General features: G+C 34.3%; 1 protein-coding gene across 8 annotated transcripts in view; it reads left to right on the top strand.

The window, feature by feature from the left end:
• NEK1 (NIMA related kinase 1) overlaps nt 1-12325 on the top strand; it is a 208858-nt gene that overhangs the window by 73051 nt on the left and 123482 nt on the right. For all 8 annotated transcript variants that reach the window (XM_032855471.1, XM_032855470.1, XM_032855469.1 and 5 more), the window contains exon 18: nt 6176-6278. In XM_032855471.1, the coding sequence (XP_032711362.1) occupies nt 6176-6278 (103 nt within the window). The remainder of the gene's footprint in view (nt 1-6175; nt 6279-12325) is intronic.

Genomic DNA, 12325 nt, shown 5'->3' with positions numbered 1-12325 from the left:
TTATGAGGATGATGATGACAATAATAAAAATGGAGTTAATATTTAGTTGGGCACTTTCTACCAATACCAGTTTGAAGTAATTTACATATACAGTCAATTCTCATTATTTGTGGAGTGTGTGTGTGTGAATTTGATTACTTGCTAAAATTTATATGTAAAAAAAAAATTTATATGTAACCCCAGAATCAGTACTCCCAGTGCTTTCACAGTCATTCATGGATGTGTACAGAGCAGCAAAAAATTATGATTGTCCAGTGCACATATTCCAAGCTGAAAAGGCAATACTGTGTTTTCTTGTTTCAGCACTTGTAAACAAATGTAGTTTTCATAGTGTATTTATTACCAAAGTTTGCATTTTTGTGCATCATCTTGGTGATTTCACTGTTTAAAATGGCCCTCAAACAGCATTGAAGTACTGTCAGATGTTTCTAAGTGCAGGAAGGCTGTGATGTACCTCATGGAGAAAATATTTGTGTCAAATAAGCTTTGCTCCAGTGTGAGATAGAGTTTAGTGGCTGGGAGTTCAGGGTGTATACATTAAATAAGGCGTCTTTAAATAGAAACATACATTAAACAATGTTTTATGTATCAGTCCATTGTGGAAGATGTTGTAACAAGAGGCCAGTAGGAACATAACTGTATTTTTTCCTATGGCTGGTAGCTTAGTATTGGCTAATTCATTGTTCATGGTGACCTTACAGAACATAACTACCTTGAATAATGGGAATTGACCATAGTATTAATTCATTTATCACCAATGCCATGGGGCAGGTATTATAATTCTCCCTGTTTTACAGATTACGAAATTGAGGCACTGCATAAACAAATGATTTGTTGAAGTCCACATAACTGTTAGTAAAACCAGGAGTTGAAATTGGACAGTTTGTTTCCAAAGTTCACTCACTTCACTTGTGCCATATTGAATTTAGTGAGGATTAAAACAATTTATTAGGAAAATTAAAGAAGCTGGGAGAATTTAGCCACCATTAAAGAAAGCATGCTTAAAGGAGCAAGCCTAAAATAATTGGATAGCTTTTCATGTAAAAGAGAAATTAGACTTATTTATATTTCCACCATGTAGAATTACTATGACTTGGAGAGGTCGAGGAACTGATTTTAGCCTGGTGTTAGGGCTATTCAATGGCCAGTCTATCATAGGATTTAATGAATATCCTCAAACTGAAACTATTAATCTAGAGATTTGAATGACCATGTGTCAGAAAATCCAGATGGGAATAGAGGAATGCTTTATTCAGCAAGAAGTTAGACTAGTTAATACTTAAGGTCTCCTCCAATTTAAATATTATGATTCTTTTGTCTTGTACTTTTTAGTGGCCCTTAGCATTAAAAAACATTTTCTACACACTGTCATGCAACTGGTTTTATTGTTATTTGTATGTCATTTTCTTTCCTGGTCAGTTCTTTTCCCTAATTCAAATTGAATCAGCAAATTGATAGTTATGGTCAACTCACTCTTTCAAATTCTCTTTTCCTTATATTTTTGGATTATCCCTATTTGCTTGCTCCCTTCCTTATGGCTTTACCTATTTTTCTTCTTCTTTCTTCTTCTTATCAGTAACTCTGGCCAGTCTGACTTCACGTGTATGTCTCTTAACACACCGCTTCAATTAGCTTTCTCTTTAAGACTTTTTTTAGAGCAGTTTTAGGTTTACTGCAAAACTGAGGGAGAATGTACAGAGATTACCCATCTATTATCCCTGTCCCCACATTTACATAGCCTTCCCCCTTATGAGCATCTCCGATCAGAGTGGTATACTGTTGCAGCTGATGAACTTAAATTCAGTTAGTTTTTTATTATTAGAGCCTCAGCCATGTAAGGCCATTTTATAAAACTATTGAGTACCTCTTAACACTTGTGTTTTACTTTTCCAAGTCTTTTTCTCTAGTGCATCATTTAATTTGTGTAAAGCTGATAGCAGTTCCATTCCATCAGATCAACATTATGCCAGTTAAACAGAGGAGGAAGCTTAATGAATAAACCCCCTACATTCTTTTCTCATCTCATTAACTCTGTGCCACTCCAGCTCTTTTACCTTAAACCATATTGACTCATTTTTTTATTTCTCAGATTAATTCTTCTACCTATATTGCTACTTATTTTTGTGTTGTTTTTACCCCTTAATCACTCAAAATCATCCCTCAGAATTTTTAAATAACTCTTACCCGTAAAAGATTTGAGCCAATAAAATTAACAAGTCAAGAAATGACAGATGGTGGCGAGGATGCAGAGAGAGGGGAACCCTCCTACACTGCTGGTGGGAATGCAAGCTGGTGCAACCACTCTGGAAAACAGTGTGGAGGTTCCTCAAAAAACTGAAAATAGAGCTACCCTATGACCCAGAGATTGCACTACTGGGTATATATCCTAAAGTACAAACGTGGTGCTCCGAAGGGGCACGTGCACCTGAGTGTTTATAGCAGCAATATCCACAATAGCCAAACTATAGAAAGAACCTAGATGTCCATCAACAGATGAATGGATAAAGAAGATGTGGTATATATACACAATGGAATACTACGCAGCCATCAAAAGAAATGAAATCTTGCCATTTGCGACAACGTGGATGGAACTAGAGGGTATCATGCTTAGCGAAATAAGTCAATCGGAGAAAGACAACTATCATGTGATCTCCCTGATATGAGGAAGTGGAAATGCAATGTGGGTGGGTTGGGGGGTAGGAAAAGAAAAAAATGAAAGAAGATGGGATTGGGAGGGAGACAAACCATAAAAGACTCAATCTCTAAAAACAGACTGAGGGTTGCTGGGGGAGGGGGGATGGGAGAGTGTGGTGGGGATATGGACATTGGGGAGGGCATGTGCTATGATGAGTGCTGTGAAATGTGTAAACCTGGCGATTCACAGACCTGTACCCCTGGGGATAAAAATACATTGTATCTTTATTAAAAAAAATTAATTAATTAATTAAAAAAAAAAAGGTTTGAGCCATGGATGTGAAGTAATCTACCCAGATGTTGGCAGTTATTCATGCCTTTGTAATAAGAAAAGGAAAGGGAAGAACTTAGTTCTCCCCTGCCCCACCAAAGATAACTCCTATTCAATGCATTTTAATGTCTCTATATTTTACTTTGCAAATTCCTAATTTCTTACTATATAATTGTGGTTTATATAGTGTTTATGTTATCATTACTTTATTATTAATGTAGACTACTGTTTTATTGATTTTAATTGGAATAATTTTGGAACTCAAAAGATGGAGAAGACAGAATGTTTAATTTGTCTAAAATAGTATGTGCCTATGAGTTCCTAATGTTTAATGAAGAAAATGACCATTGAGTAAATTGACTATTTCTGGTTTCTCTCTGTGAATGTAGCATGGATAGTTTGTGCTAATAGTCTAGCAGTTTTATAGTTTTAGAGAGGAATAAGAATATGAGTATGAGTTCTTATTTTGGTACATATGAAGTAGTAACAAATGTGAGAAATAAAGACAGTATATTTATAGGTTTTTAAGTGTTGTCAGGTGTCATAGAATCAGTTACACTGATTTTGTCCTTTTATTCTTTTAATAAGATTCATTATTCTCATTTTTGTATATATTAAATCAACCGTGAATTTTTGGAACTCTGTTTATACATCTTTACGTCTTCAAAGACAGATATAATATTGGTAAATAGTTGACACTCAATATTTGTTTAATAAATGGGAGGGGAAAAGAAATAATGTTAAGCAAAAATCACTACAGGATTTAACTTTGTGATTGAAAACAATGAGTTATGTAAACCTACTTATTTAAACCAGCTTAGGAAAAGACTTTTCAGTGACTCTAAACCTATAAATCATATAAATAAATAGAATGGGAATACTTTATAGATTTGAATGGTATGAAAATCTATAAATCAAAACCGTTATACATATGACCATGTTTTACTAAAATAATTCCATGCAACTATTGTATTAATATGTCAGTTGGAGGTTTAGAGTGACAAACATTGGACGTGGTATCAGGATAGGAAATGAAACATGTTTTACTTTTATTAAGGTTAGAGATGCAGTCAGAATACAAAGCAGAGGGATCAGCAATTTTATTTAATTGTAAGTGGTGCTGTAAACTTCCAGGACCCCACAAAAGAACCTTAACCAGTAGACGTGCAGCTTCAGTGTCTGAGTGTGTGAGTGTTCTTAAAGATTATGGGCCCTCTTCAGGCCCAGCCTTATATAAAGGGACTATACCTGACTAGGATGCAGCCTTGCCTAGATATATCCAGGGAGATATGTTGCATCCAGACTAGATATTAATCCCATAATTATGTGGTGCGTAATACGACTACTAGAGGATAGCACATGCGCACTACAGAGACATAACCAAATTCCCATTCATTATTCTTAATCTACTCAAACCTGTTATGTGAAGTACATTCCTGAATTTGGTAATGTAGAACTAGATTAAGAGTTAACTACCTACATATACCTGACAATCATAATAAAAGGCTTTTAACCAGCTATAGAGATTACCTAACCCTAGAAGATGCCAGTGATGGAAATCAGGAAGTGTTTAAAACTATTGGAAGACAGAAAAGATATTACTTCCTGTATTATTCAGAACATAACTTAGTTAAGGTCTTTTATTTTTTATTTTTTTAATTTTTTTATTAATTATCTTAGTTATGGTCTTAAAGAGAGGCTGTAGGAAGTTTGTGTGTCTTAGTAGCCAAAATATCAGTAGAAGCACAGTCAACCACTTGCTCATCTTTTTAACTACCTCCAAAATTAACTGCAGTTGATATTATGAGTTCTCTGATTATTGGGGCTACATTTTATTTATTTTTGTATCTTTCAAAATATATAACAGGCATAATATATAAAAGGCAAAATATATATTAGGTACAGTAGAACAGGTACAATATATATTAGATGTTCAGTAAATGTTTATATATTTTTTAAATTAAAACTTAAATTTTTAAAAATTAAAAAAAAATTTTAGAGAGAGGGAGCACATGCAAGCAGGGATGGGAGGGGCAGAGGGAGAGGGGGAGAGAGAATCATTTTTTTTTAAGATTTTATTTATTTATTTGACAGACAGAGATCACAAGTAGGCAGAGAGGCAGGCAGAGAGAGAGAGAGAGGAGGAAGCAGGCTCCCTGCAGAGCAGAGAGCCCGATGTGGGGTTCGATCCCAGGACCCTGGGATCAGGACCTGAGCTGAAGGCAGAGGCTTTAACCCACTGAGCCACCCAGGTGCCCTGGGGAGAGAGAATCTTAAGCAGGCTCCAGGCTCAGTGCAGAGCCCAACTCAGGCCTCACTCTCACAACCCTGAGATCATGACCTGAGCTGCAATCAAGAGTTGATGCTTAACTGACAGAACCAGCCAGTCATCCTTGTATTTTTCATTTGTAGTCTAAGCTCAACATGTTTACATTCTTTTATAATTATGAGTGAAAGATACAGAAATATAACCTTTACATTTTTTTAATAGTTGTGATACTCAAGGAATTTAGACATTGCTTTTTACTGTATTTTAAAAACTCAACACAAACATTTTATTCATTTTTGAATTTGTATTTCATTTTTGAAATTGCTACTATACTGCTTTAATTTTACTTCAGTGCTGTTTAAAGAAGGTTCTTAGATATATTTGGTACAGAGTTCTGTGATGAGTTTCACTACTTGGACACTATTGAGATTCTTCTATAATTAAATATAGTCCAAAACAATTTTATGTGTTTATAAGTTGAATAGCTTAAGTAAATGTAAGAGAAACCTTCTTGATAAGATTTGGAATGGTAGTATAGGTTTTACTTCTATTTAAAATAGTGAAGAGGGGCGCCTGTGTGGCTCAGTTGGGCATCTGCCTTCGGCTCAGGTTATGATCCCAGGGTCCTGGGATTGAGCCCCACATTGGGCTCCCTGCTCAGCAGGGAGCCTGCTTCTCCTTCTCCCACTCCCCTTGCTTGTGTTCCCTCTCTCCCTGTCCCTCTCTCTCTCTGTCAAGTAAATAAATCTTAAAAAAAAAAAAAAAGTGAAGAATGTGATTTAGGTAGTAGATAGTAAAATATATAGCGATTTCATTACAGGGGAAGGTTTTATTTCCTGTTCTGCAACAAAGAAAACATTTAGAATAAGGCTAATTTTTAACTTTTTGAAATACTTAATGTTCAGAATTTCTGACTTTGGCTATTTGTCCAAATCACACAGGCAAAAGGGGCAGCTAGCTGTGGAAAGAGCTAAACAAGTGGAGGAGTTCCTACAGCGAAAACGGGAAGCACGGCAAAATAAAGCTCGAGCCGAAGGACATATGGTATGTTTTGTTTTTTTTTTTGAGATTTTGAACATATTAATATTCAAAGTGAAGGTCTGGAACAAGGTAGGTATAAATGAATTCTAAATCTTTACAAACATTTACTCTAAACTTTATAAAGTTATGATATATCTTAACCATATGTCTTCTGCCATATTCTTTATACCAAGGCGAAATTCTATGGATGTTTTGGTTAATTAGGAGTAAGTTCATAGCTGTATTCTTCCTTTAAAAAGAGAAGTAGATTTAGCAAACTAGATATTTGTATTAAAACAAATGAGTTTTTACATTGCTAGATTTTTTTTCAGACATGCTTTTGGTTTTAAATACTTTTAAGTAGCAAAGAATTTTGAAAGAAAACTGGGAAACAGTTTGATAAATATGTATAACTGTATTACCTTCTCAAACACACATTAGAAGCAAAAGTATATTAAAACCCCCATTATGCCAGCTAATTTAATTAAGTCATGTATCCAAGAAAATATTAACAGTTTTTAGATCATCATTTTAGTTAGTTAAAACTTAGTAGTTTGACTTGTAGAGGTACACAAAATGCCTTTTGACCTTTTGTCTACAGAACAATTGATGATTGTTTCTATCAGCTCACCACTCCGTGAAGCATCCTACTAACATAGAAAATAGGTCAATTATATGATAATGTGTTTTGATTACCTTTATAACTGCTGTAAATTCATAAGTGGTATCTTTGTGAGTTAATGTAATTATTTCAATTTAGGATATTTTTCTTTGAAATAATATCATTGAACGATTGCTTAGATTTTTTTAATGGTTATGCTTTATATTTTAACACCTGAATTCGTTTTTCTAATTTTGGAATTAATCTTTATTTGTATCCTTCCTGTAGATGGTACAAGAGAACCTCCTGTGTTTTCTCTTACCCCATATCTCCAAAGTTAATAGCATTTGGAATTTTAGTTACAGATTTTAATTTAAAATATTTTAAAACAATTATTAGACTTGTCAGGATTTATATATTTCTTTCCTCATCATTACATTCTATTTTGCCCTCACTTTATTTTTCTTTATGATGGAGAATATTCTCTGGCAATTCTTTTGGACAGAAACTTCCCAAGATATGTTGGGAATCTTCTTTATTTTGTCCTCATGCTTAAATGATAAGTTGTGGTGGTCAGTTGGTGAATATGTTTAGCATTTGTATGTCTGAAAAATTATTTTGCCTTTTTTGAGAAACATTTTTGGTGAGTGTAATATTATATGTTGAGATTTTTTTTCTTTCAGTACTTTAAAGATGTTTCTCCAGTTATCTTTTGGCATGTCTGTTTCTGACAAGTTCACTGTCCTTCTTATCTTTCTCCTGTATATGGAATATGTCTTTCTTCTCTACTGACTTTTAACATATCAATGGACACAATTTGGTTACAGTGTAGCTTTGTGTGGTTTTCTTCATGTTTATTTTGTTGGAATTCATTGAGTGTCTTGGATCTGTGGATTTATAATTTTCATCAAGTTTGGAAAAATTACATTTATTATTTATTCAAAAATATTTTTTCATTCTCTTGTTTTTGATTCTGAGACTCTCAGTACCCATCCACTGGACCATGTGATGCTCTCTCAACAGCTCATTGAAGGTCTGTTCATTTTTTTCACTCTTTATTATATTTTTCATTTTAAATAGCTTTTATTTCAATATCTTCAGGTTCATTAATCTTGTCTTCTGCTTTGTCTAATTTATAAATCCCATGCAGACATTGTGATTTCTTTTAATCTCAGAAAACTTTTTCATCTTTTTTTTTTTAAGATTTTATTTATTTATTTGACAGACAGAGATCACAAGTAGGCAGAGAGGCAGGCAGAGAGAGAGGAGGAAGCAGGCTCCCTGCTGAGCTCCCTGCTGAGCCCGATGCGGGGCTGGATCCCAGGACCCTGGGATCATGACCTGAGCCGAAGGCAGAGGCTTAACCCACTGAGCCACCCAGGCGCCCCAAAACTTTTTCATCTTAACATTTTTTTATTTCTTAAAGTTTATTTGGGTCATTTTTATATTTTCTGTCTCTTTTTATAATGTTTATGCTTTTCTCTACATTCTTGAATTTGAATATAATAGCTGTTTTAATGACTTTCTGTAATAATTCTGTTATCTTTGTCATTTCTAATTGGTTTTTCTCCTCATTGGGGTCTTTTCCTGCTTTTTCACATACCTGGTAATTTGCTAGATGCCAGGCAGTGTGTGTGTGTGTGTGTGTGTGTGTGTATAAAAATCTTGGATTTTTTCATATTTAAATATGGTGGGGCTTTATTCAGGGAGGCAGTTAAGTTACTAGGGAATAGTTTTTTGAGTCTTTCAGGGTTTGCTTCTAAGATCTGCTAGGCAGATTCAGAACAGCCTTAAGTCTAGAACTAATTTGGCCCCATTGCTTCAAATACTGCTTCTTCTCCTTTTTCTCTTAAGAGAATTCCTATTAGATGGATAGATTGGAACTTTCATCAAATGTGCTTTTCTCTGTACTTTTACCTTTTGTCCCTTTCTCATCCTTTTTATCCCTTTCTCTCTTACTACTGTATTTTAGAAATATTCCTAGATTTGGTTTTTAGCTCACTAATATATTCTTAAGTATTGTCTACTCTATAGTTCAGCCCACCTAGTGAGTTTTTTCTTTTCATTTAGAAACTTGTGTTTTCATATCCATGAATTGTAATTATTTTTCCCCTAAGTCTCCTTAATCATATTCTCATTTCTCTGATAATACTACAGTAATTACAAAATCTTGTTTTTAGTGTGCTGTTATTAGTTTCCTCTGTTTTTGAGTTCTCTGTTTCACAGTGTTGGCATTCATCAAATTCTTGGTGTTCTTGACAATATTCATATTTGGCTGTAGCTATTTTTTGCTCATTACCTTTGTTTGATCTCCTGGTGAGATGGGAGAATGCTACTGACCTGTCTCCTGCATAGTTTTCAGTGAGAGTAGAGAATGGATGGGACATGTATTAATAATCTGCCAGGCAAATACCTCGACAGTTTATTTTCTGGGCTAAGGAGACTGTCATTCTTCTTCATTATAACCAGTCATTCAGAGAATTAGCCTGTCTTTTACCACTATGCCCTCTCTGATCACTTCTATCTGAAGGTGACTGACTACTTTCTGGCTTGTGGAGATGAGTAATGCAATGGAGGTAATCCTCTTACTGCAACCACTGTTATCTGCTTCTAGACCTTCTCATGTTTTTAGCTTCCAAGAAGTCTGAGAGCATGCTTCATGTTGCTCATACCTTCTGTGATAGTATTCTTTCTGACATGCTTTTGCTAATAAAGTTTCTCACTTAAAACTGATTTTGTATACTTTTCTTTATCTCTGGATTCCTTCTGTACTTGGAACTACCAAGACTTTTGCTTGTTTTTGAGTCCTAATATATATTCACTTTAAACAGCTTTCTTCTAGGATTTTGCAAGAAGAGAAGCTATAGTGTCATGCTGCCGTCTTACAAACAGAATTTAGTATTTTTATCTTGTTAGCATTAAAAAAAAATCCTTAGAGATGAGCAGTGCATTTTGACTGATTTTTTAATGACCTTCCAGATTCATTTTGTTAAACTGTATAGAATTTCTTCATTCCCTAGATGACTAAATGTATACCTAAAACTTTACCTTAGAAATATGTGAGTAAGAGTGAAGAATTTCTATTTTACTATTTTATATTTGGATATTGCCTCATATATTAAGTTTTTTATATCTGCTAATTTAAAACCAAGGCAGTTAAAAATTTTGGGAGTAGTAGCTTAATTAATGAAATGTTACTTAACTAAAGCTTTCTCACATATAGTTTGTCTCTAGAGTAATTTATCATCTTAAGATTGAATAAGAATATATAAACTAGTAATGTGAAGCAGTAAATAGAGGTGAGAGCTAAAGTTAACTGTGGGGAAGGCCTACAGATTTTAAATTTGAAATTAGAACTTTTTTTATGGTGAGATAGAGATACTATTTAAAATTTGCCTTTCTGTATTAGTTTTCTATTGCTGTGTAACAAGTGACCATAAACTTAGTGGCTTAAAGAAATACAAGTTTATTATAGTTTCTGTGTGTCAGCAATTTGACCGGTTTTTACTGGATCCTCTGCTCATGGTCTCATAAAGCTGAAATCATGGTTCAGCCAGCTGTGTCCTTATCTGATGCTCAAGTAGGGCAAGATCTTCACTGCTTAAGGTGTTGGTAGGGTTTTTTTCTTGCTGTAATAGGATTGAGGTCTTCATTGTCTGATTAGCTTTTGACCAGGAGTCAGTCTCAATTCTGAGAGACCACTGTCAGGTCTTTGCCATGTGGCCCCCTTCATGTCCACAACAGATAATTTCTTGCGCATCAAACCCCTCCCATACTTCAAGTTCCTGACTGCCACTTCTAAATCCAGCTGGAAAAAACTCTGATTTTAAAGAGCTCATGTGATATCACATCATACCTGTCAAAATGGATAGTATCAAATAAGAAATAACAAGTGTTGATGAGGACATGGAGGAGAGACCCCTTGTGCTGTGAATAGTAATGTAAAGTGGTACGGCTACTGTGGAAAATAGTATGGAAGTTTCTCAGAAAATTAAAAATAGAAATATCAGCGGACTCAGCAATTCCATTTTTGGTTATTTACCCAAAATAAACAAAGGTACTAATTCGAAAAGATATATGCACCTCTATGGTTATTGCAGCATTATTTAAAAAAGCCAAGATATGGAAACAACCTAAGTGTCCACTCATAGATGAATGAATAAAGAAGAGATTGTATGTACACACATGCATGAATGTGCATGCACACACAGAGGACTACTACTCAGCCATGAAAAAGAATGAAATCTTAACATATGTGACAACATAGTTAGACCTAGAAAATGTTATGCTAAGTGAAATAAGTCGGGGGAAGACAATAAACTGTATGACCTCATTTATATATGGAATCTAAAAATCAAAGTAAGAAATAGATTCATAAATACAGAGAACGAATTGGTGGTTGCCAGAGGGGCTAAGGGTGAGAGGATGGACAAAATGGGTGAAGGGGATTAAGTACTACAAACTTACAGTTACAAAATAAATAAGTGATGGGGATGTAAACTATGGCATAGGATTTATAGTCAGTTATGTTGTAGTAAGTATGTATAGTGACAGATGGTAACTAGACTTAACTATAGGATCATTTTGTAATGTAAATAGATGCTGAATCACTCTATTGTACACCTGAAACTAATATAATATTGTATGTCAACTATACTTCAGTTTAAAGAAAAAAGAAATAGCTCACAAATATCTCCTGTCAATGAATAAATATGTAAACAAATGAATAAATGGTTCTTGTGATTCGTCAGGCCCAGTGGATAATGTCTCTATTATAATGTCAGTCATCCCCTTTAACATCACCTAATTGCATTGATAAAATCCATGATATATAAAATGCTGGGAATTATGTAGCATTTATAAGTCTGGTGGAACAGTAAGGGTAACAAGAAGCCTTGAAATTTTTAAAATTCTGCCTATCACACCCCCTTTGCCTGTAATTTTAGAGACTGTTTCTGGGGACAGTAGACTAGGGTAGGTGAAGGAGCTCCTTTTTAGTACTTTCTTTATCAGCATGGTTGATAGGACAATATTCTACCCAGGTCTTCAAATAAGAACTTTCTTAAAAATTGGTTTTACTAATAGATGCAATTTAAATACAATGAAAGTCGTAACTCTTAAGTGTATATCACAATGTATGGACAAAGTAGTCATGTAACTACTGCCATAACCATGGTATAGCACCATCCCATCATCACTTAAGTTTTTTCATCTCACAATAAGAAAACAAAATTTGTAACTACATATGATGATTCATGTTAACCAAACTTCTTGTGATCATTATTTTTTCATATATATGTATATCAAGTCATTATGTTGTACAACTTAAATTAGTACAGTGTTATGTGGTATTTATATCTCAATAAAACTGGGGAGGGGTTGGTGTTCCTTTGCAGTCAATCTGCCACCAACTGTCAGAAACCACTGATGTGCTTCCTGTCAGTATAGTTTTGTCTTTTTTTTTTAATTA

The sequence above is a fragment of the Lontra canadensis genome, unplaced genomic scaffold (assembly GCF_010015895.1).
Source record: "Lontra canadensis isolate GAN:19392208 unplaced genomic scaffold, GSC_riverotter_1.0 scaffold10, whole genome shotgun sequence".
Lineage (NCBI taxonomy): Eukaryota > Metazoa > Chordata > Mammalia > Carnivora > Mustelidae > Lontra > Lontra canadensis.
Note: the sequence above shows the minus strand (reverse complement) of the source record. Positions and strands in the feature narration are given on the sequence as shown.